Raw genomic sequence first — 26,403 nt, forward strand, 5'->3', positions numbered from 1 at the left:
GATGAGTGAGCAAAAGCATGTTGGCAGGGACAGCTGAAAGGTCACATCTGGATCTGCTAGCAGTAGGCAGAGAGGGTGCTTTGGGAATGTCAAGAGTCTTGAAATTTCAAAGCCTGACCCCAGGGTCACAAGTTCATCCAAGGCCACACGTAATCTTTCCTAAACAGTCCACCAACTGGGGACCAAGTATTCAGACTTGAGCTTGTAAGGGCCTTTCAGACCACTTTAAACTCCTAAGTTTCCTTAAACTTTAAAGTTTCCAATTACTTATATAAGGAAAAAGGCTTTGTAGAAATTGAACTTAATGATTGCCATATCAGAAAATAGAATTCCATTGTAGTCAGGCCTTCTATAAAATTCTGTAAAATTGATATGCTTGTATTAATTCATTAATGTAACTTCATGACAATTGGATTAACTTGGGAGGATTATCTCTAACAATTCTGACTTATTGGGAGGGACATTTTGGGGAACAGCCCTAGGAAAGCTAACACAGATAGCTTCCATGCTTCATGTCCCCCATACACAAGGACAGCCTGGGAGCAGATTGACTCCTGGGCCTTAATTTGCTGGTTCTACCTCTTCTGCCTAGTCCTCCAGTTAGGGTTTGTAGAGGGGCCAGAGTGGGGAATTGGAAAAATGGCATTGTAACTTTACCCAGAGCCTTACACATGCTAGGCAATCACCTTAGTGCTGAGCTACATCCCGGACTCTTAATGAAGAATTCTAAGTAGGATTCCTGTTCCTCCTGGGATACAACTCAGTTTTATTACTATTAATAAACTATACTTCAAGGTAGTTTCCTAGAATTGTTTCCTGTCCAAATGCATGTATGTGTACAGTTTCCTTTACACAAAGCCTACTAGATGAACTAAGACAGCTCTGCACCAGGAAATCCTGATACCATGATCAGAAGCACTGTAGAAATCCACTCTAGACTAGATGAACTAAGACAGCTCTGCACCAGGAAATCCTGATACCATGATCAGAAGCACTGTAGAAATCCACTCTAGACTGGATGGGAAACCACTGAGGAGTTAACCACCTGGAAAGCAGGCAGCAGGAGGGGAAAGCTGTGCAAATCACCTCTGTTTAAATAGCCTTCCCTACTGTTGTGAGTACATTCACTTTAACCAAGTGGAAAAGACACACATCTCATCTCACTCAACATCCACCTGTCCTTCTGCAAATGCTAGGGTTACAGGCTTGTTACAGTGATAGCCCTGCCTGACTTTTATATGGTTCATGAGAATTCAAACTCAGGTCCCCAGGGTTAAACAGCAAACATTTACTCACTGAACCACCTCTACAGCACCCCAAATATTTTAACTAAAAAGATTTTGATTGAGTTGTGTGGACCACAGAATAATTGCTGTGTTTATCATTGACTGTTATAACAATGTGGAAAGTAGTCATCTTAGAAATCACTAAAATGTGGATATAGAATAAGGAATTCAGTCGAGTCTGTCTTCTGCCCTATTTTTGCTGTTTATTTCTTTGATGAGTGCTTACAGGCAGTTCGTCCCAGTTTTTGCAGTAATAAACCAGAAAAATTTTGCCAGTAGACAAAATCTGCACATTTCTTGTCTTTTCTCAGTAATTTTTCCTAATTGTAAAAATCATCTCCCATTCCGTAGCTTATCTTTTTCGCTTTCTTAATTGTATTTTCAAGAGCACAGTTTTCAATTTGATGAAAGTGACTTCATCCATTTGATCTTTATGGATTCTGCTTTTGGTGTTAATAAATTATTACCTAAGTCAGAGTCACTTGCCTCCTCCTATGCTTTCTTCCAGATTTGTTGTTTAGTGTTTGTATTTAGAATGGCCCACTTAGCATTACTAAGCTAATTTTGTGTGGTATGAGATTGGTCATATGTTAATTTTTACAAATGGATATAGCATCACTTTTGAAAAGCTTATCTTTGCTTCATTGGCCTTTGTCCCTTTATCAACAAATATTGAAAGCTGTAAACAATAGAGATGCCCATCAGAAAGTGAATGGTTAAGGAATTGCAGTATGTCCACACTGCACAGTACTATTTAGCAATAAAAGGAAATGAACTATTGATACAAGAAACAGCATGGCTCTCAAAATTATGCTGAATGAAAGAAGCCAAACAACAATGTATATTGTCCCATGAGTATATGTAGTTTTTACATTTTTGTTTGTTGGTTTTCTGCATATCCATGCTTGTCAGGCAAGCAGTTAATTTTCTCTGTTAGCTTTTTTAATTTTTAAGAAATTAATTTAAAAGAAGAAAGTAGTACATATTATATAATTTCCTTTTTACGTAACTCTGGAAAATCCTTCACTAATCCGTTACAGAAAATCAGGTCTATGGAGAAGAGAAGTATAGGGGAAAGAAGGAATGATAATGTCCAAATATGTGAATGTGTGCAGTTTCCTTTCTACATACTGTATTTCAGTAAACCTGTACAAGTAAACTTCTTAAATGTGGATAGAGTCACAGTAGCTCGGTCAAGTTTTGATAATCAAGGCTTTCTTCTCCCATCTAGACATAATATTTGGAAAACATTGCATTGTAAATTAGAGTATTCCAAGTCATGGCAGTCCTAACAGAGCTTATTTTTTATATCAGTATTCAACTGTCTACAAATCCATTTTGATAGATGACCCAAATGTCTGCAAATTGCCCCAAAATATTTCATTAGCAGAAATTGCATAATCATCAGGGTTAGCATACAACATTTAAGAGATGGGGAATGAAAAAGGAAAAGAGTAGTGAAAGGTGGTACTAAGGAATTATTATCTTAGCCTGTGATCAAGATTCTCTTTTTTACAAGGTAACCTTACCTCTCGATATAATGCAGGCAGAATTCATCGAAGGAGCTCTGTAGTCCCTTTGTTATTACTAGTCTGTAGACTCTTTTGAGGGTCAGAGTCAAAACCTGTATTTTTCCTCATTTAGCCCCATACTTCATTATAGTTGTGCCCTGTTGACTGAAGTGTAACTAGCAAACCAAAATTCAGCATTGCTTCATCTTTCTTACTTCTGAATATTCCTTCGGTTTATGAGAGTAACAGCTATATTTAGGCTTAAGAATTTATTATACTTGAATTAAAGAAACCCATGCTTCATCTGTTCTTGCTTGTAGTTTCTTGAGTTGAACTCTTGTAAAAATAACATGGGAAGAGCTTTAATCTTTTATTATCTTCTTTTCAAGCCCTTAGAGTCAAGCCTGACTCACTTGGGGTTAGTTATGAGGCAGGTACTGATTCATGATCAGGAGAACTGGGGAAGAGAAAGGTGTTGTAGGAGCTGCTGCTGATTCCCTGGGGATGGAATGCAGCTGTTAAAGCTCCTACTGAAGCAAGCCTTTGTCTTCTTAAAGCCCTCACTGCTGCCAAGGTGTGTTCTAAATCCCTGCCTGCTCAGTCAGAAACTGTTAAGCCATATTCTGGCCAGTCCTGCTTCAAATTAAACTAGGTCTTATAATGTAGTAAGCCAGTTATGTCAGCCTGCCTTGACTCCTGGGTTAGTTCTGGGTTTAATTCTACCACAGTGGTTCTCAATCAGATATTTACGTTATGATTCATAACAGTAAGAAAATTACAGTTATGAAGAAGCAGCAAAGTAATTTTATGGTTGGGGGTTAGCACAACATGAGGAAAGTTGAGAACTACTGCTCTACCACAGCTCTCTGGGACCTCTTGCAAGGGACCTCAGTCTTCTGGTGCCTGTTTCCTCATATGAAAACTGAAGGGTTTGGCTTCTATTCTGCTACCTTCTGTGATTCTTCAGGGTTACTGAATGTATTTTTTAACTCTTACTTCTAGGTAAAACATAAAGCAGCTTATTAAAATTACATTACTTTGAGAGAGGGTCTTTCAGTGAGTGAACCTGAAAGTTAGACTAGTTCTAACTTTACATACTATATGAAATAAAGTCACTTAGACCCAAAAAGGCAGTGGTCATGTGTCTTCCTTACTTACTTAAGGATAGGAATTTTATCTAATACCCTTTCCTTTTCATCTTGTGTTGGCTATATGACTTCTTTCATTTGGTCTGTTGGTAATTTGTTGTTGTTTTTTTTTTTTCCTTTTTATTTTGCAGACAGGGTCTCTCTGTATAGCTCTGGCTGTCCTGAGCTCACTGTAGATCAGGCTGGCCTCACACTCACAGAGATATATGCCTGCCTCTGCCTCCCCAGTGCTGTGATTAAAGATGTGTACCACCACTGCCCAGCTATGATTTTTTTTAAATAGCATGATTTTAGATTTTTTTTCTGTGTATGAATATTTTGCCTTCATGTATGTAAGTGCCTTGTGTACATATGTGCCTGGTGCCCCTGAGAAGGCATACAAAGGCATTAGATTTCCTGGAACTGGACTTAGAGATGGTTGTAACCTGCCATGTGGGTGCTGCAGATGGAACCTGGGTCCTCTGCAAGAACAACAACTGCTCTCAACTTATGAGCCATCTCTCCAGCCCTTCCCTCTTATGTTTAAAATCATGAAAATGTGTCGAGAGAGGAAAGAGAGCACAGGTTGTAGGAGTGCATGTGTGTCAACACCAATGTTAGGACTAGCAGAGAAACTCTTGGAAATGAACCTGTGGTAACATGTTAGATACAGTGTGCATCTTACAGTGCTACCAAGATGCTAACCTGACTGGATGAACAGAAGTGGTATGTGTAGCAAGCAGAATTTAAAGTTTGCTATTTTATGTCCCCTCCCTGACTTTCCTCCTCCCTCCCATTCCTCCTCATTGTTCCTTAAAAAGAATTGACTGTTCAGCCACAGTTCCTCAGAGTAGTGATTCAACAGGTGGCCTGTGAAAGGGCAGGATTCATTGGCACGAAGAGATTGTGGCTGGAGAGTTGATCTTCAGTTTTAAATTCTTGGTTTCTAAAAGTTATTTTGGGAAGTAATTTTGAAAGCACTGTCTAATCAGTATGTCCTTAAGGAAGTATGCCCTTAAGACAGTACCTGACTTTCACAATAAATGCATATTGGTGCGGGTTTTGGTTATTGGAAAAAGTATGGCCGTATGAAGTCTTACCTCAAAAAAGCAACAAAGCCACTATATAAAGAGAACACTAACTCTGCCTTAAAAAGTAGACTCTAACTGTCTGTAAACCAGAAACTATACTTAGATGCTTATTTTAAAATGTTTCATGTGTAGCTAAACATGCCTTTGCATGCTTATAGTAAGTTCCAGGCCAGTTTGGACTGCAAAGCAAGAATTTCCCTCCCCCAACCTTTATTGAAAATATATTTTCCCCCTCACACAATATATCCTGAATACAGTCTCCTCTCCCTCTACTCCTCCTAGCTCCTCCCCACCTCTCATTCCATTCAGATCCTCTCCCTTTCTCTCTATCATTAGAAAACAAACAGGCTTCTAAGGGTTAATAATAAAATACAACAAAATAAAATATAGCAAGATAAAAACTGTCATATGGGATTTGGACAAAACAAACAGAAGGAAAAGAGCTCGAGATAAGGCACAGGACTAGAGACCCACAAGTTCATACACAAGAATCCCACAAAAAAACTAAACAGGCAGCCATTATATATACACAGAGGACCTGGTGCAGACCTGTGCAGGCCCTGTGCTTGCTGCTTCCATCTCTGTGAGTTCCTGTGAGCTTGTGTTGATTTGAAGGACCTTGTTTTCTTGTCCTCCATCCCCCTTGCTTCTTACATTCTTTCTGCCTCCTTGACTCCCTGAGCCATAAAGGTGGGGGTGGGGACCTTGTTAGAGACATCCCGTTTGGGGCTGTGTGTTCCAGGAGACCTTTTCTTAGTTATAGTGGTAGCAATATTTCATTTTCTATACTAACCAACCTTTTTCCAATATTTCTTTAACGTACTGTTTGAGGGGCAAGGATCTCAGAAGGTAAAAGTACTTGCCATGCAAATCTGTTTACCTGAGTGTAATCCTCTGAACCCTTGTAAAGGTTTATGGAGAAAATAGAATCCACAAAATTATCACCTGACCTCCACATAAGTGCAACAACACACACACACACACACCATATACATGAATGCATGTTTGCTTTGATACTTGATATAAATCTTGTTCAGTTGATCAATTCACTACTCTTGGGATATAGTTTGGGTGGTTGTTTGTCTGTTTTAGTGTTGAGGAATGAACCTAGGACCTCAAGCATCCTACTATTTTTTTTTTAAGCTGGATCATTGAAACATGGTTAAATTAATTATTTTATTTTGATTTAAGTTTTTAATTTTGATATAATAGTAAAAAAAAGAGCCTAGACTAACACTATGTATACTTATTGCTCATAACGAAAACCAATTGTTTTCCATCTTCTAGTGTCTTTTATACATACAGGTTTATACAATACAGGCTATTTTTAAGGTATTTATTTATTTTTATGTATGTATATGAGTATTTTGCCCATCTGTGTGCCTGGTGCCCCTAGAGGGCATCAGATCTCCTAAAAGTAGAGTATCAGATGGCTGTGAGCCACTACATTGGTACTGGTAGCTGATCCCAGGCCTCTAAAAGCAGCAAGTACTTTTAACTGCTAAGCTTTGTCGTTAAGCCCACCCCCCACTTCCCTGTTCTGATCCCACACACACACACACACAGTTCCTGTCCATGTTTTCCTTCCCAACCTCACATGTTGTTTAAACAACAAACTCTGAGTTCATTCAGCTCTGCCAGGATGTTTATGGGTGTGAGGCCATCTCCTAGAACACGGGTAGCCTCTCATGGGCCACAACCCTGAGGAAAAACTGATTCTTTGTCTACCAACAGCTTCTCACCTGGGGTGGGCTGGGACTTCGTGATCACGTCTCCCCTCTATGCTGAGGTTTTTTCTGTCTTGATCTGAGCACTGCACACTCTTGTTCTCTCTGTGTTGACCACTTGTGGGTCTTTGTGTTTATCTCTGCTGCTAAAAAGAAGATTCTCTGCTGAAATAGAGAGACTGATTTATGAGTATAACAGTAACACATAAGAAGTTAGTTTAATAATATGTCCATTTAGCAGAATAATAGTAATAGGGTCTCTCTTAGGGCCTAACCTATGTAACCACAGGTTCTTGCCCCAGGACTGGTGCCAGGCATGAGTTCCATCTTGTGGAGCTTGCTCTAAGTCTAATCAGAAAGCAGTTGGTCACTTCCATACTATTCATATGTTCTACCACTTCGGTGAAAGTGTTTACTAGCATTTAGGAGTTGCTCAGTGAAGTCTCTGGTGTCTTTTCTATATAGAATCATAGAATCTACAATTAGGAATACTCTGAATTCTTCATTTCCAATTTTTATCTCTATTATTTCTTTTAACTTACTACCCTAGCTACAGAAACTATATTGAATATGAGTGAAGAGAGTAGACACCCTTTTCTTCTCTTATTCGGGGTCTGAGCAGAAGTGCCTCTCTAGAGGACTTTTTACATACATATATATATATATGTATGTATGTATATGTATATGTATGTATGTATGTATGTATGTATGTATATTGAGGTAATGTGGTGTCTGTCTTTGAGTACCTTTAAATGATATGTCACATTTATGAATTTACATGCATGTATCTCTGAAATGAAGGCAAATAGATCATGATGAATTACCTTTTGATGGGCTCTTCAAACATGTTTACCAGAATTTTATTGAAGATTTTTGCATCTGTGTTCATAAGGGAGATTGGTCTTTAATCTCCTTATTTTGTTGTGGTTCTATCTTTGGTACACAGTACTGGGTTTGGTATCACAGTACTGCTGGGTTCATAAAAAGAATTTTGAAGTATCCCTTCTTTTTCTGCATTATGGAGTAATTTGAATGGTATTGACATTCTGTTTTGAAGGTCTCAAAACTCTGTGATAAATTCATCTGTTTTTTGGAATTATTTAGTTAGGAGACCTTTTATTATTATTTCAATCTCATTGCTGGTTATGGATTTGCTTAAATTATTTATTCCCATTTGGTTTAATTTTGGTGGATCTAATGCATCTAGAAATTGATCCATTTTAGATTTCCATGTTAGTGGAATATAGGGCTTTAAATGCATCATTATAATTCTTTGAATTTCTTTGGTGTCTGTTGTAATGTCTCTTTTTATTTCTAATTTTGTTAGTTAAGTTTGTATAATTTGGATAGGGGTTTGGCAGTTTATCTTTTAAACAACCATCTCTTTATTTCATTCATTCTTTGCAATTTTTGTTTCTGTTTCTCTAATTTCTGCTCCAATTTTAATTATTCCTCCCCATATACTAGTTTGAGTGTTTCTTCTTTTTCCAAGGCCTTCAGGTGTATCATTTGCTCTTAGGACTGTCTTTATTGTATCCCAGAGATTTTGGAATGTTATGCTTTCATTTTCATTCAGTTCTAGAAATTTTTTTAGTTTCTGCATGACCCATTTATTATCCAATAGTGTGTTGTTTAGTTTCCAAGTTTGTGTACATTCTGTGGTTTCTCTTGTCAGTGATATTCTGTTGTGATCATGTAGAAAATAGGATGTTACTCCAATTGTGGGAGGTTGGGGAGGGGTTTGAGACTGGGTTTCTCTGTAGCTTTGGCTGTTATGGAACTCACTCTGTAGACCAGCTTGGCCTTGAATTCAGAGAGATCGACCTGTGACTGCCTCCCAAGTGCTGGGATTAAAGGCATGTGCCACCATCACCACCTAGTTGTTTCAGTATTTCTACTTGTTGACACTTGCTTTATGTTCTGATAGCTTTGGAGAAGATTCTCTGAGCTTTTTCAAAGGTATGTGTATTCTTCAATGCTTAGGTAAAATGTTTTATCCACCTCCACCCTGCCTTTTCCTCCACCTCCATCCCCCTTCTCTTTTCCCTCTTCTGCACCCTCCTTCCTCTCATCCAGGTGACCCATCTATTGGTGACAGTGGAGTATTCTTGTCTGTGATATTCTGACTCCCCCCTCCCCCTCACACACACACACTGCAACTGTGCTGGGGTTAATCTGGGGTTTTACATATGTGCACCTCTGTTTGGTGCATAGAATTGTTACTGTTTGCTTGATGAATTGTTCCCTTAATAAGTATGAAATGACCTTCTAACTAGTGTTAAAGCCTATTTTGTCTGATAATAGAATAATTATGTCTGCATGATTCCTAGATCTGTATTCTTGAAGTATCTTCTTCTGTCTTTTCACACTGAGGTGTATTTCTGAGAGAATGCCAAAAGATGATTCCTGCTTTCTAACCCACTCTGCTAGTCTGTATTTTTTAATTAGGAAATTGAGACCATTAATATCCATAGTACTGAAATGTGTATTGATACTTTTTACTTTGTATTGTTTTCTCAGACCCTTTTCTGATTACTAATTTTAGTATTATTCCTTCTCTACCATCTTGAGTATGTTTATCCCTTTCTTCTGTCCTAAGTATTCTGTCCCAGATCCTTTGTAGAGCTAGCTGAGTGGTCATTTGTTTCATAGAAAGTTTTATTTCTCCTTCAATTTTAATTTAATTATCTTTTCAGAACTTGGAATATGTTTTTCTAAAGTTTAAAGTTTTCATTAAATAATTAGCTGTTATTTTGATGGGTCTACATTTATACGTGACTTTGCCATTCTCTCTTACAGCTTTTCAGTACCTTACTTTAATATTTGAGTTTTTGTTTGTTTATTTTAACGATTACAGGTGGACAGTTTACTTTCTGCTTTATTTGGTGTTCTGTGAGCCTCTTCTGCCTGGCTGGGTATCTGTTTCTTTAGATTTGGATTTTTTTTTTTGTATGATTTTATTGAAAATGTTAACTGAACCTTTAGCCTGGAATTCATCTTCTTTTATGCCCATAATTCATAAATTTGGTTTTCATAATATCTCAAAATTCATCTATATTCTACTAGTGTTTTTTTTTAATTTATCATTTTCTTTGATTGAATGATTTAGTTTCTATATCTCCTCAGCCATTTACTTGTGTTCTCTTTATTTTCTTGTTTTAAGTTCAGGTATTTGTGCCTCTTTAAATGCTTTAAACTAGCTGAACATGTTTATAATTGTTTTTTTGAATTCTGTGTCTTAAATTTCATCTTTCTTCTAAGGTAGGGGATATTACTTTAAAAGTGGTGATTGAAGTAGGGTATGTTGTCTTCATTTATTGATTGTGTTTTTACAGTGGGACCTGCACTTCAGGATTTGGGGTGTTGGTTGTCTTTTAATGTAAGTTTTAGCCAACCAAACTGGAATCACAAGACAAGGTGGCTGGCTGGGTGGCTTTGGGGTATCTCAAGGGAACCTAGCCAAGGCCAGAGTAGCCACTGGGACAGGGTCTCTTACATCTGGAGCAACTGTGGCAGACAGATTTTCTTATTGAATCCAGATCTGCTCCTGGGCCTACACAAAGCCTCTGTGTCCTGTGGACTTGGGTCCAGTGTGAACCTAAGAAGACACAGCCTGGTTTCAGATAAGCAAGTATTTTCTGTAAAGTGCCAGTACTATTTTAGATTTCTAGGCTACATTTTCTGTTGAAAATTCTTGATTTGGTTTGTTTATAACCCTTCAAAAACAACTCCTTTAATTCATTGACCATACAAAAATAGGTCAAAGAAACTAGTTTGTTGGACTTTGGAAAAAAATGTATCTGATGAGTGAAACAATATTCCAGTATAGTTTCAATTGCATTTCTCTTAAACCTTTAGAACCATTTCATTTTCCACAGTTTCCTATGTTGATCTTACCTACAGTAACTCTTACATAAGGAAACTATTATTATAACTATAACTGTTACTAGTATGCTAAGACAAGGTTTTGCTGTGTAGTTGAGGCTGGTCTTAAGGTTGCAATCCTACAGCTTCGCGTCCTAAGTGCTGGGACTGAGCTCCGTCTGTCATGACCAGCCTAAAATGTATCTTTCATCTTTAAAAATGAGTTAATAGATACCTTCCACAGTTTATTATACTTCTGATACTACGTTACTTCCCGATACTAAGATTATGAAAGTAATCCTGTGTTTTTATCAGATTCATCTCAGTCTTTGAACTGTCTCACCTTGCCAGGTCTCTGTTCTGTTTGCCTGTTGTCTCATTGCATCTCTGATCCTATAGGAGTCAAGTTGGCTAGCCTATTGAGTTATCTCAGGGCTCTTACCTCTGTTGTCTTCTCATCTCTATTTCCATCTTGTCCCTGAGAGAGCTTGTTCAGTTTTGTGACTTTAAATGGTATCTGAAAAATGTTATTTAAATTTATGTCTCTTGTTTCTACCCTCACCTTGAACTGTGGATTGACCTCCAATTCTATATTTTAAAACCTGACTTAGATGACATACCCAAATAGTGCTTGAGATTTCTTTCCCAGACTTGTGTATTCCTAGGCTTGCTCCATTTTTGGTAATAGTATCAGTACACATTCAGATGTTTATGCCCAAAACTTACAAGTCTGTTTTGTTTTCCTCTACCTACTCAGACCAGCATGCTGTCACTTGTTCTTGCAAATGCCCTACACAGCAGGGTCGTTACAAAGGCCAGGCTGTCTCACTTGGAGCATGTCAGGCTGTCTCACTTGGAGCATGTCACCTTTGCAACTCTTGTAACTCATTTGCTACAGGAAATTAAAGTAGTGCATGCACCATAGGGTTGCCATAAATGAACTAGACTGAGGTACTATGTACAGTGTACTCAAAACACAGTGCCTGGCACTTAATGAGTGCTCAGGAAATGCTGTTTCTGACATACGTAGTATTGATTTCATAGAATAGTTAAGAGGACAGACCCAGCACTGCTAGAGTGTCTGCTGCTGCCTGCCATTGCAGCCCAAGCCTCTCTTCGGTCCCCTGTGTACAGAAAGCTAAGGTCAATCACTGTATTTTCAAGTCTTTTTGTTTGGGGAAGAGGGAATAGGGACGATACAGGTCCCCTATAGTTCAGACTAACCGAGAGCCTCAGTGTAGCCAAGCATGACCTCGAACTATCGATTCTTCTGCCTTCATTTCCCAAGTACTAGAATAACAGACATGTCCCACCAGGTTTTTTCCAACTATTTTCAGCTCTTAGACTGTGCCGTCAGTTCCCCACATACCAGTCATGGTAATCTTTTTAAAAACTGAAATGAAATTATGGTATGTTCCTGCTTAGACCATCTACAGTTTTCTTGGTGTACTTATAGTGAAATCCAAGCACTTTCCCGTGACTTTCATGGCCTCTTGTGATCCTGTCTCTGCCTACCTTTCAGTCCTATGTCCTGCTGCTTCCATGTTTCTTATCAGGCATCTTGTCACAAGCCTTTTTCTAGTCCTCAGAGCATGTCAACCCCTTCATGTTTTGTGTTCGCTGTGGCCTGTATTTCCGATATCTGAAATGTTCTGCCCTTAGAACTGACTGCAGCTCTCGTGTACTTCAGTTCTCCGCTCTCAGATGTCACGTTGTCAGAGGTCTCCATCTTGACTCTCTGTTAAACAAATCATCCCATTACCCCTCTAACATACACACCCTGTTTTTTCATTGTACTTAAGACTAGTGGAATTTTCTTTCTTTTAATGTATATCTAATGTTCTGATAGGAAGTGACTTTAGATATTTACCATAAAAAGCAATATTTGGACTGGTTATTATAGTGTAGGATATTTAGGAGGTGTGACCTAGTAGAAGGAGGTTAGGTCATTTGGAGCATGCCCTTGACAGGAATATTGAAACCTCCGTGCCTGTCCTTTCTATCTTTACTTCCTTACCACCACTGAGGTGCACGTCTTTGGTTTACTACACCTTCTTTGCTTTGTTTCCCTACTAGGCTCAAAACATGTGCATGCCTGCATTCTGACATTGTGTATGCACAAGCATATGTATACATAACACATTCACTCTTCTGTGATGATAATAATGAAATGAAAAATTCATAACCAAATAGACATGGTGACCCTATAATCAAGTGACTTCTGGCATACGGTATATGAGAAACCTATATTGAAAAACTACACACTCAGGCAATTTCAAAACATGATGAGGGTTTTAAAAGGAAAGTATCAGCTGCTACTTGGGAACTTAGAGAAAAAGAAAAGCCAATTTACATTGGGTGTTTCCGGTGATATTGGGACCCCAAAACTGAAAAGAGAGAGCTGGTAAACAGGAAACCTGATGACAAATGTGGAAGTCAGAGAAGGGCATTTACAGAAGGAAACCAGTTTGACTGAGCTGAGCTGAGACGTGGCACAGGGAGGTAGGCAGACAGGGATAGGTCTGTGAACTGCTGCTAAGCAAAGCTGTTACAAACTGTGGAGAGAGACTAAGGACGGAGTCGTAACCCCTTGATTGCCTAAGCACAAAGTCCTTGCTCGAACCTCCCCATGAACTGTGTTTGCTGTGACTTTGCAGCATGTTTTCCTCCTAAATCAGTACCCTGGTCAAAGGCAACTGTGTACCCATCACCACTACAGCATCTATAAGAGTCTGGACTCCACATCGAGAGTCTTAACATACTCAGACAAGTGAACATTCTAAGGAAAGTGAGGGCATGCTACATTGAAACAATCAAGTTATATTGATTATTCCAAAAACCACAGATGTCCCCATAGCATGGCTGTTGAATTATGCACTGCTGGAATCCTATTTGTAAGTCTTTTAAGGGTTGTTGGATGAGGTTTCTTCACTTACAGCAAGTATTTCTAAGGATGGTCTTAATGCAAATGGCAGCCTTTGTTTCCTACTAAAATTAGGAGGAGCATTTCCTCAAGCATTGAGTGTATAAATTAACATGATGAAAATAAGTGATCCTTTAGCCTGTTTTCAATACTCCAATGTAACTAATCCCCTATTAGCAGCTTGTGGTTGCCCTGGGAATCTTTACATTTGGTCAGAACTCACTATAGAATCTATTAGAAGTGAAATGCCCTTGAATCATCAGCCTGTCTCATTTCTATGGCATTCTTTGATGAATGATTCTCCCTCTGAGAGTGTGCACTCTCTTACTATCTATTTACACTCACTGCAGACTGAGAGTTAGTGTCGTGAACCCTAAGGACATTGTTTCTTCCCTCCACCGGAATTCTAAGGAGTCCACTGAGCCCTCCCTGTCTCATCTGTCTTAGATTCTTCCTAATCCTCTGAAGACTCTGGGAACAGGATGGCTGCAAACAAGCCCAAGGGTCAGAATTCTTTGGCCTTACACAAAGTCATCATGGTGGGCAGTGGTGGTGTGGGCAAGTCTGCCCTGACTCTGCAGTTCATGTATGATGAGGTAAGTGCCCAGCTTCTCTTGAATAAAGGTTGAGCTTAGACAGAGTATCCTCTACCTTAGTTTTAGTGTTATTTGGTAGGATTCTTTTATTCCATGAAAGCTCCTGATAATATTTTTTCCATTTTAAGTTCAGAGCCAACAACATCAGTACCTACTTAATTTTACAAGTCAAAACCTCATGAGCCAGTCTCTAGACCCCAGGCTTAAAAAAAAAAATGTTACTAATTTCTTTGTTCAATTGCATATTCTATACTATTTATTTCTTATCTAGTCTTCTCTTAAGCTAACCTTTGTATTAGCCCTTCCCTCCCTTTTTTGGGTTGAGATTTGAGACACGATCTCACTCACAAGTCTGTACTGGCTTCAAAAGCTCAGGGGGGGTTGTCTGCCTCAGCTTCCCATATGGTAAGATTGCAGGCATGAGCCACCACGCCCATCACTAGTCCCCTTCCTGCCAATAAGGAAGCCAAACTAAGAGCATTCATGTTCCAACTTTCTTAAAATAGGTAAGAGACGTCACCCTAATAGCTGTAATCACAGTGCTTGTCAAAGTGACAACTGAAAACAAGCATACAAAACAGTTGATTACTAGTTATGTACTAAAAGCAGTGAAATGCTCCACAACATCAAATAAACCAGTTCTGAGGTTTCCCCAAGACAAGTGGAACAATTCTAACTTCTTCAGTGTGTATCAAAACACAAAAGAAAAAAATAGAGAGCATCTTTGGATGGCAGGTCAGACCCTTGCAGGCTGCTTCAAATATGGAGATGGGCATACTCACAGATGTGGGGCTGGAGTGGACCTACCCTCCCAACTTGCACCGGCTCCCACAAGGTGGAAATGTGGGTTGCCACCTGGCCCAGTCTTTCACCAGCCAAAGACAAGGTCAGGCCCTGGACCCTATGGCTACAAGCCTATCCCTAGGTGACCACAAATATAAGCAAGCTGTGGAATACAGGTGACCCAAAGGCAGTCATGTCACAGGATCTCACCTGTGGTCATGCAGCTGATAGTAGTTTGTTCCCACAGGATAACAGTCAATCCAGTGGGTTAGTGTTGAGGTTGCTACTGCAAAACTTACCCAGGCACATGCACCCTTCTGTATGATGAAGTTTCTCGTCTTTTTTTTTTCCCTTTCTTTCTTTCTTTTTTTTTTTTTTTGAAGTGCACTGAGTTTGGGTTGAAACCAACCACCAAAATGAATCCTGACCTGACACTGGTTTACAGCCGATGGCTCTGGGAATCAGGTGTCCTGACGCCTAGATCCCTCTTCAGTGCTAACAGAGAGTTGGTTCTCTTTTTAGAATCAAAAGGCTAAGTAATATTGCATAGGGGCACCAGAAAGTGTCTAGGTAGAAACAGAAACCATTTACATTAAATGAAAACTTGACTATAGACTGTATGTAAATGTGACCCACCCATGGAGGCAGTTCCTGCACCTAGGACCATGAAGTCACACTTGCAACGTGAGAGGAAAACTAAGGGCAGAGAAAAGGAACTGAACTGGGGAAGGGTCTGATTCACTTCTTCTTCCAGATTGATTAGACAGCCAGTCTGGTCCTCTATAGAACCAGCCCCGCTGTAGCTTTAGGGCAGGTGACCTGAACATACCAGTTCCTGTGGCATAGAAAGTGCAGTCCCAGCTTGTGGGTGATTTCAGCTGCAGTGTGGCACTGGGGAGGTCCAGTTGGTATCTGCCTATTGGCAAACACCAGAATAGCATCCCAGCTCAGCCTCAGCCAGTATCCTTATGAGCTCCTCTGGAGCCTCATTCACACACCCTCTGTCATTGCTGTCTATTATGAAGATCAAGCCTTGGGCATTCTGCAACTAGTGGGATCTTTTCCTGGCTGCCGATACCTCACACAGTGAAGCTGATTTTCTTATACTCAGTAATTACCACCCTGAAACTAGTAATGGGAGAATGGTGATTATTGCTTCACCATGCTTCTGTGGGAATGGTAATCAGGGTTTCACCATGCTTCAGTTTATATAGAATTCTTATCATTCCTGCAACATCAGACTCATCCTGAGAATGTGTTTTGTTTTGTCTTGGTTTTTTTTTTGTTTGTTTCTAAGAAAGCCCTTGAAGAGGATTGCAAAGATATTTCCCATGCTGTTATATAAACAGGAGTAATACTGGTCATAGACTGAGCTGCTCAGAACCAGGCGTTGTTTTCACACCCACAAGATGGTGGGGTTCTCAATATTGTAATGATTAATTTATTTTTATTTCATGTTCATTGGTGTTTTGCCTACAATTATATCTGTATAAAGGTGTCAGATCTCCTGGAATTGGAGCTACAGACAGTTATGAGCTGCTGTGTGGGTGCTGGGAATTGAACTTGGGTCCTCTGGAAGGGCTGCCCATGTTCTTACTGTTGAACCATCTCTCCAGCTTCCATCAGTTTTTTAACTTTCAATGAATGGTTAAATGCAGTGTTAGAAAAAGTAATGGTAGAATGCTGGATAATCTTACAGTACTAAAACATTATATTTTAAATAATTATTGTAACTGTCTACCACAGTGATTCTTAACCTATGGGTCACCTAAGACCACCAGAAAACACAGATATTTATATTACAGTTCATAACAGTAGCAAAATTACAGTTATGAAATAGCAACAAAAATAATGTTATGGTTGGGCCTCACCACAACATGAGGAACTGTGTTAAAGGGTCACAGCCTTAGGAAGGTTGAAAACCACTGCTCTACCGTGTACTATTTGCTGTTCTAGACTTAGTATGTATAGAACTGAGTAAGTAGTAGTTCAGGGCCTCTGCTATCAAAGGTAGATGCTAGTAACTTACATAAATATTAAGCAAATAATGAAAATATTGATTAAAAACCTATACTGTGGTGAGTGAGTGTGTGTGTGTGTGTGTGTGTGTGTGTGTGTGTGTGTGTACACAGCAAGGAGACCCATGTACATATTATTGGAGCGAGGATGACGCTGTTGTAAGGTCGGACCATCTGGGTCTGAAAGGTTAAGGTTTCTACAGAGTGGTCTCCACCTTGTACAGAAAGACATAGTGGTATTTACCTAAATATTGGCTTATAAGTTATTTCTACAGTTTTGGAACCAGAATCTTGTTTATTTAAAGTTATCTAAAGTGGGATTCTAAATTTGATAAAAATATATGTGTAATTTTTTTTGTATGTATAGTGTTTTCAGATTGAAAATGGACTAATTTCAAGCTGTAAACAGCCTAGAAGTAAGACTTCAACCCAGTCTTTTGAAAATTGATACAGTTTTTACTGTTTGGTGAAAACAGGTAAAGAGTAGTGATTTCTAAATAAGATGTTTTTAAAAGTAACAATCATTTTTTAAAATGGATGTGGTTTTTTTTGTGTTTTGTAGTTTGTAGAGGACTATGAACCTACCAAAGCAGACAGCTACAGGAAGAAGGTGGTGCTGGACGGGGAGGAGGTGCAGATCGACATCTTAGATACAGCAGGGCAGGAGGACTATGCTGCAATTAGAGACAACTACTTCCGAAGTGGGGAGGGTTTCCTCTGTGTCTTCTCCATCACAGAGATGGAGTCCTTTGCAGCTACAGCAGACTTCAGGTATGGCTGAGCCTAATCTCATGTGTACACACACAACAGTTCTTTCCAGAAACAGGTGGATAACTGGAGCTTCTTGCTGGTTAATCATTACTGTCTTGAACAGTGTCTTTCCACTTCTATGTCAGTGTGTGACTCTGGCCCCTGTGGATATACACATATGTATTCATTCAGGTGTTACTGTTGCTCAAGTGCTGCCTACATTGTACTTTCAAGTACCGAGAGCCTTCTTGTTTTACTAAAGCAGTTCATAGTAAAGCATGTCTACCCTGGGGTAGTGTAGGGACCACAGGGATGCTCCACATTTTTCCTGTAGTAGTCAGTCTCTCAGCACCTGTGTCATCGCTAAAGACACATTGCCATTCTCCTTACAGTATAGGTGCCTAGAACTTTTAAAGTACAAATAATCTTATAGACAAAACTTATAAAGTGAATCACTGTACATTAGCATATTTGATTTTGTCCTACAGTGTATGTTCTTTACTATGTACCTAATTGGAGTTTGGCTTAGGTTTGGCTTAGAAGAGATGTCATCACTCTGTTTGAGAGCTTTCGGCATGAACAGTCTCTGGAGCAGTCATGAAAGTACTCAATTCATCATCTAAGATGCTCTTTACCTATAGAGTTTTGTAGCTGTGACAGAAGTTTTATCGTGCAAGGCACAAAAGAAGCATGTAATATGCCCTCTAATTAGGGTTTGCATAGCCCAGATGTGTGTATAAGTCATGATGCAGAACTCCTTTACATGGAGGGTGAAGAAGGAAGTGATAGTTATAGAAGATCCAGAAAGGGAAGGAACATCCTTAAAAAGATGACCCTGGGAGAACAGAGGATGTTTAAGTGTTGGAGACTTATATGCTTGAAACTCGGGAGCTCTTAAAGAATCTTAAAGAACAGTCTTCCCCCCACAAAGGCATGTGGTTGAGAAAATGCACAAGATGAGCTGATTTATAAGATTAAATCTGTTGGTTTCTATAAAAGAATTTCACATGTGATACTGCATAGTGGATGGCAGGTCCTGGAAACTTGTAAACTTCAAGACATGGAAAATTATATAAGTGCTAATGCATGCCCTTTCATTCCTCCAGGAAATACCAGAGGGTTTATTATGAAGCAGGCCTTGCTGTTGGTAATGGAATAGGTTTTGTTGCCATAGCTATGGTTGACTGGGAAGTCAGGTGATTCGTTACTCCTCTGTGCACCTCCAGTGCAGTTTCCTTCCATAAAGAAGAGCAGCCCCAGTGATTCAGCAGCACCAGGAAAGTCAGTTTGAGACAGTCTGACTGGTTACAGACGTTGCTCCACATGATTCAACCTGAAAGTTAGCTAGCACCAGTGTCCTTCCTAAAAATTTCCAGCCTTCACCCTTCCTGTTCCTCTGTCACCAAGGCAGACCATTGCGTCCCCGTCTCCTCAGATGTGCTTGCTACACTAGTATCACACTTACCATACCACACTTTTCAAATGTGTATGGGTGTTTTGCCTGTTTTTATGTCTGTGCACCACAGAAGCCAGAAGAGGGTAGTGGATCCCCTAAAGCTGAAGTTCTAGTTGTTAGCTCCTGAGTGTATGGGAATAGAACCCTGGCCCTCTGGAAGAACAGCAAGTGCTCTGACCCTCTGAGCCATCTCTCCAGCTCCATACTTAGCTTTTTTTTTTTTTTTTTTTTTACTGAACCTACATATTTTTTTCTTGCCAGGAAAAAGTCTTTCTCAAGAACCCATTTCTTTCCTGTGTGCATCGTTTATGATCATATAACAGTACAGCATGTGACTGATCTACACTGGACTTGAGAGCTGGGAACTTTTTGTAGGACTCTGAACTTTTTGGAGCTCTCTTTCCTTCAGAAATAAAATTGGGCCAGGTTTTAAAGGGATTTTCATATTTTAAAACTTTTATAGTAATGTCTGAACCTGAACTAGACTAAGAAAGTAACAGTAAGCCCAGCAGTGGGAGGTAGCACAAGGGCATCTTTGCTGCAGAGTAAATGTACGGCCTGGAACTATGAGACTCTGCCTCAGAAAAAAAGAGTAATAGAGATTTTGTTGTTACCAGCCCTGGAAGCAAACCATGATGGGCCAATTTTCTCTCAGCTGAAAATGTTTGTGTTCCTATAATTTCTGCATCTCTTAATAATTTCAAAGGTATGGCTTGTCTGTGATAGCAAGATAATCTAAGATATTTATTTTTGTTTCTTATTTTAATTTTTTTTGTTTGTTTGTTTTTTTGTTTTTCGAGACAGGGTTTCTCTGTGTAGCCCTGGCTGTCCTGGAACTCACTCTGTAGATCAGGCTGGCCTCGAACTCAGAAATCCGTGTGTCTCTGCCTCCCAAGTGCTGGGATTAAAGGCGTGCACCACCACTGCCTGTCTTAAATTTTTTATTACATTTATTTATTTGTTTATTTAGTGTATGTGCATATGCCACAGGATGAATGTGGAAGTCAGAGGACAAACTGTGGGAAACCATTCTCTTCTACCATATGGGTCCCAGCAAGTGAGCTCAGGTCGTCAGGTTTGGCCACAGGTCCCTTAACTAGCTGAGCCATTCAGCCAGCCCATGTTTCTTCATTTTGAAACTGAAAAAGCCAAACAGGGTTTCAGATACCTGTAACTCAAGTTCCCTGTGATACTGAAGCAGAAAGGGTCACAAGTTCAAGGCCAGGCCACACTGGCAACTTACTGAGACCTCTCTCTGAATGAAAGGAATTGAGAGCATAGTTCAGTGGTAAAGCTCTTTCATAGTGTGCACAAGGCCTGAGATTCAATCTTACAACCTTAAAATAAATACACAAACTAGCTAGGCATCTTATTCCAGTAATAATAAGAGCACCTGTGACTCACCATATAACTAACTGACTGTGTACCACACATGGTTATAAGCATTCACTTTTAATCGTCACAGTAACTGTGTGAGTAATGCGTTGTCAATCCCACTTTACATATGAGGGAGCTGAGGCAAAGAAGCACTCTGCCCAGAATCACATGACTAGGAAGAGCAGAGTCCTAGTACTTTACAATCGGTGATACATTGTAACATATACCATCTTTGTATACAAGAGCTACCTTTGGAAATCTCTGTCCTGTGTGGGAGGGACCTTTGGAATATAATAAAAAGTAGTGCTGTCTGTCTCTTAAAGCTTCTTCCATAATCTCAGTTTAAGAAAAAGAATGTCACAAAAAAACAATGTAGAGACTCGGTACTGTTCCTATAATCTTCCAAGCTCATCATCAAAATAAGGAAATCTGAGAGCCCAGCACAGGAAGCTAAGTGCTGAATGTGTGCCTGGAGCAGAAGAAGATATCGTGTGTGAATGGGAGTGTCAGGCTGAGAACACTAGAATAAATAACGATACAAGTAAGGATATCAGTTTGGATCTGGATAAGTGATATGTGACGTTGCTGATGCTGAAATGTGCTGAGACTTACATAGCAACCAAGGAAAGCCGTGCCTCCTGCATCTGAGCGTGTCTTCACAGCTTTTCTGCTCCTGCCATGCTTGTGCTCCCTACTTTGCTGTAGTTTTCCATCCTTAGTTAAGGGAATATGTGTTTAAATTAATCGTTGTCAGGTAACAGATGAACTTGGTACTATCTAGCAACATGCTTGTAAATAAATTCTGATTGCAGATAGCTAGTTGTTATTCTGAAAGGTTTGTTTGTTTACTTGTTTTTGTCTTTAGATTTATACATATGAATCTGTTTAGCATGTAGCTATGTGCACCATAAGTGTTTCTGGTACCCACAAAGATCAGAAGAGGGCATCAGGTCCCTTGGAGTTGAAGTAAGGAATGCTTGTGAACCACCATGTGGGTGCTGACACCAAACCTGTAACCTCTGCAAGAGTGACGTGTGCTCTCAACTGCTGAGCCATTGCTCCAGTTCGTATTTTGTGACTTTTAATGTATAGACATTGTATTAATACTTTCTTGCTTGCTTTTACTTATCTAGGGAACAGATTTTAAGAGTAAAAGAAGATGAGAATGTTCCATTTCTCCTGGTTGGTAACAAGTCAGATTTAGAAGACAAAAGGCAGGTTTCTGTAGAAGAGGCAAAAAACAGAGCTGACCAGTGGAACGTTAACTATGTGGAGACATCTGCTAAAACGCGCGCCAACGTTGACAAGGTAAACTGTTGTTCTCATTGTTACCCTTCTATGTATGTAAAGGCCCTGTTACCCTACTGTATCTAGACTCTAGGATCTAAACTAAAATTTAATACAGTGATTTCCTTTTTTTTTTTTTAAGTTTGTTTGTATTTATTGAGGGTGGGAGGGAGCCATAGCACACTTGTGGAAGTCAGAGGACAGTGCAAAGCAATCTCTTCTCTCCTCCCACCAGGGATTAAACTCAGGTCCTTAGGCTTGGTGGCAAGCACCTTTATCACAGAGCCGTTTCACCAGCCCTGACAGACAATGAGTGTATCATTGTTAGTGTTTAAGTAAGACAGTAGAAATTCACCCTGTCTTGGGCCTTCTCAGATATAAAACACTACAGACAAATGTACTTTTTTTAAGCCATCAATAGCACTTCTCATCCCACTGCCTTCATTTTTAATGGCATTGTATAGTGTAAAAGAAGCACTCTATATCCTAACATGCCAGCACTGTATGTGCTTGCTCTGACTGATGCCTGCCTAGTGCTGTGTAAGGCCTCTGCAGGGAGGATGCCTTCTGGATAGACCCCTCTCCAGGATTACGGGAGATTATCTTCAGGGCTGAGATGGCTCTGGTGCTTGGAAACTCCAATGGGATGCTCTCTAGTCACTGTGTACCGTGACTGTCCAGAGGAGCCCCTTAAGCCCACTGTGCAGCCAGTTGTCCCTGAATCCTAACAAGTACACAGCCTTAAGGCTCACCACTAGGGCTTTTGCTTCATTTGTTCTAGAATGGGAATGTGCATTTCTAGAAAGCTCACATTGCTCTAGATGGCCTCAAGTTTTTGTAGACCAGACTGCTTATACTTAGAGGTCCATAATACTGATTCAGGAAGCATGAGGTTGGTCAGCCATAGTAGCATTCACCTTTAATCCCAACACTGGAAGAAGAGGCAGGCAGCTGTCTGTGATGTCAGGGCCAGCCTAGACTACATAGTCACAATGAGAACATGTCTTAAGAACACACACACACACACCATAAAAGAAAAAGAAAGAAAAAAAATGAGGCAGAAAGCATGAGGTTAAAAAAAAAATCACAGGTTCTTTCTGTTCATTTATAATAGATATTATGACTGTGTTGTCACGATTAAATTTTTTAGTAATGTGGTCTTAGTACTTGGACACAGTGAGTCCTACAGTATTTCTGTTCCGTATACTGTACTGGTTTTCTGTGAGGTTATATTAAATATTTTTAAAGTTCTTATAAAATATATTTTAATATTCAGTGTGAGGAAGTTTTCAAAACATAAGCATATCTTTCTTCCTAATTGTCATAAGAAACTTGTGAACACACTTCAAGTGACTGGGACTCAGGGGAAAGGGGAAGAGAGGCCAATAGAGGCAATGCACAGAGATGACCCATGCTGTCACAGCCATGTCTAATCTGCTGACCTCAGAAGAATGCCAGGTGGGATCAGAGCTCTCACAGGAGAGTGAGAAGACAGCCAGCAGTCCAGCAAGAATGCAGTCCAAATGCTACCAGAAAAAAATGTACATGCCTTTGTGTAAATGCACCACATTTTCTGTATCCATTCCTGTGTTGAAGGACATCTGGGTTCTTTCCAGCTCCTGGCTATTATAAATAAGGCTGCTATGAACATAGTGGAGCATATGTCCTTGTTATATGTTAGAGCATTTTCTGGGTATATCCCCAGGAGTGGTATAGCTGGGTCCCCAGGTAATGCTATGTCCAATCTTCTGAGGAACTACCAGACTGATTTCCAGAGTGATTGCACCAGCTTGCAAACCCATCAACAATGGAAGAGTGTTCCTCTTTCTCCACATCCTCTCCAGCATGTGCTATCACCTGAGTTTTTGATCTTAGCCATTCTGACTGGTGTGAGGTAGAATCTCAGGGTTGTTCTGATTTGGATTTCTCGGATGACTAAGGATGTTGAACATTTCTTTAGGTGCTTCTCGGCCGTTCGAGGTTCCTCAGTTGAGAATTCTTTGTTTAGCTCTGTACCCCATTTTTAGTAGGGTTATTTGGTTGTCTGGAGTCTAATTTCTTGAGTTTTTTGTATATATTGGACATTACCCCTCTATCAGATGTGGGATTGGTAAAGATCTTTTCCCAATCTGTTGGTTACCATTTTATCCTATAGACAGTGTCCTTTGCCTTACAGAAGCTTTGCAATTTTATGAGGTCCCATTTCTCGATTGTTGATCTTAGAGCATAAGCCATTGGTGTTCTGTTCAGGAACTTTTCCCCTGTGCCCAGGTATTCGAGGGTCTTCCCCACCTTCTCTTCTATTAGTTTCAGTGTATCTGGTTTTATGTGGAGGTCCTTTATCCACTTGGACTTACGTACTGGAAGTCCTAGCCAGAGCAATAGGCAACACAAGGAGGTCAAAGGGATACAAATAGGAAAGGAAGAAGTCAAAATATCACTATTTGCAGATGATATGATAGTATACTTAAGTGACCCCAAAACTTCCACCAGAGAACTCCTAAACCTGATAAACAACTTCAGCAAAGCGGCTGGTTATAAAATCAACTCAAACAAATCAGTAGCCTTCCTCTACTCGAAAGATAAACAGGCTGAGAAAGAAATTAGGGAAATGACACCCTTAACAATAGTCACAAATAATATAAAATACCTTGGTGTGAATCTAACCAAGCAAGTGGAAGATCTAGATGACAAGAACTTCAAGTCTCTGAAGAAAGAAATCGAAGATCTCAGAAGATGGAAAGATCTCCCATGCTCATGGATTGACAGGATTAATATAGTAAAAATGGCCATCTTGCTGAATGCAATCTACAGATTCAATGCAATCCCCATTAAAATCCCAACTCAATTCTTCAGAGTTAGAAAGGGAAATTCTCAAATTCATTTGGAATAACAAAAAACCCAGGATAGCGAAAACTCTTCTCAACAATAAAAGAACTTCTGGGGGAATCACCATCCCTGACCTCAAGCTGTACTACAGAGGAATAGTGATAAAAACTACCTGGTATTGGTACAGAGACAGGCAGGTAGATCAATGGAATAGAATTGAAGACCCAGAAATGAACCCACACACCTATGGTCTCTTGATCTTTGACAAAGGAGCTAAAACTGTCCAGTGGAAAAAGGACAGCATTTTCAACAAATGGTGCTGGTTCAACTGGAGGACAACATGTAGAAGAATGAAAATTGATCCATTCTTATCTCCTTGTACAAAGCTCACGCCCACAAGGTTTTCTACTACAAGCATTACTTCACTGAACTTTCTGTGGTTAGAAAGTGCATTAGAAAAAATGCCTGGATTCTTTTTCAGCTGAGGTGACAAGTGCCAACCATACCAGTGTCCTTGTGTTCCATCATCTTTATAAGACACTGTTTTCATAGTCTTTCCAGCCTAACTAAAACAGCCCTTAAAACTTGCAAGAACATGGTGAACCCTGATTACCGGTGAGACTGCATATGCTTTGATTGATTGATTGATTGATTGACCCAGTCATCTACCAATCGGAAGTCTTTCTTCCCATCTGCCTAATGGCTTTCATCCCTTTTGATTTGTGTCTGCTTTAGAATGATAACGTTACTCCCCTGTCCACTGAATTTGCTGTCATTATTGTCTCCAAATCTGTTACATGTCTTCATGTGGCATACTTTATCTTTGACCATGGGAAAAATAGATTATACTGTCAGATTTTGATTGTTTTATTTTGTGATTTCTGAATTATATGGCTTTCTTAGAGCTTTCAAGCATTCTAAGCTACACACGTACACAGATACACATAGGCATATAGACACACATATTTCTTTCTTTGTGTATTCATTTTTATAATAGCTCCTTGGTTCTCTTGACAATTTAATAGTTTCTAGTGTGGACTCGGGGCCATTACACACTTAACAGTAGAAATACTGGTGAGGGCAGTTTTTATTTTTTAGCCACAGATATTTTAAGTCAAGCGTAAACCTGTGGATTTGTTTTGTCTGACTGTATTTTTATTTATGTGAAAAGGTATTTTCTCTGATCATTAGTGTGGAATTAGAAAGCCAAATTTCATAGGCACTGGGTTGCCCTAAAGTGAGAAAAGAGGCTGGAGCCAGGAGAACCAGATGGGCAGAACGGGAGGTGGTTCTGCTATAAGGGGAGCGTCGGCTGTCTGGGGGTGTTCTGTCCTCCTCTTCCTTGGTTGATGTTTGCTTTAGTCGGCACTTAAAACAAGACTTAATTCATCAAATTAGCTGATGCCAACTTCTACTGTTTCCTACCATCTTTTGTAGTTTGGGTGACTTCTGAAAGTCATCCACTTGTTAGAAAGTTAAGCCTTCTATATCCTCTTCCTAGTGTACTATATCTATCTGATACAGTGCTGATACAGAAACCAGTACTGGAAACCTCTCATAAAGATCTTTGGCCAGAAAGGAGGCTTCCTGCTAGAGCTAGTCCCATCTGAATTGGAAGCAGAGGCTTCTAAAATCCCTGGGAGAATTTGAATCCCAACATTGTGGTCTGTGCCGTTGTGGTATTTCGGCATTGTATGCTCTCCAATCTAGAATTTACCTTTGAATCATCCATTCCCTTGTCTATTGAGGCATTAGTATTTTATAGCTTCCTCAGTTTC

General features: G+C 39.7%; 1 protein-coding gene across 1 annotated transcript in view; it reads left to right on the top strand.

Annotated features, from left to right (window-relative positions):
- The window catches only part of Rala (RAS like proto-oncogene A), a 53,746-nt gene that overhangs the window by 24,226 nt on the left and 3,117 nt on the right, over positions 1 to 26,403 (top strand). The window contains exons 2-4 of the mRNA XM_028789251.1: positions 13,977 to 14,125; positions 17,489 to 17,697; positions 21,643 to 21,817. Of these exons, the coding sequence (XP_028645084.1) occupies positions 14,012 to 14,125; positions 17,489 to 17,697; positions 21,643 to 21,817 (498 nt within the window). The 5' untranslated portion in view covers positions 13,977 to 14,011. The remainder of the gene's footprint in view (positions 1 to 13,976; positions 14,126 to 17,488; positions 17,698 to 21,642; positions 21,818 to 26,403) is intronic.

The sequence above is a fragment of the Grammomys surdaster genome, unplaced genomic scaffold (assembly GCF_004785775.1).
Source record: "Grammomys surdaster isolate TR1022 unplaced genomic scaffold, NIH_TR_1.0 125807, whole genome shotgun sequence".
NCBI classification, from domain to species: Eukaryota; Metazoa; Chordata; class Mammalia; order Rodentia; family Muridae; genus Grammomys; species Grammomys surdaster.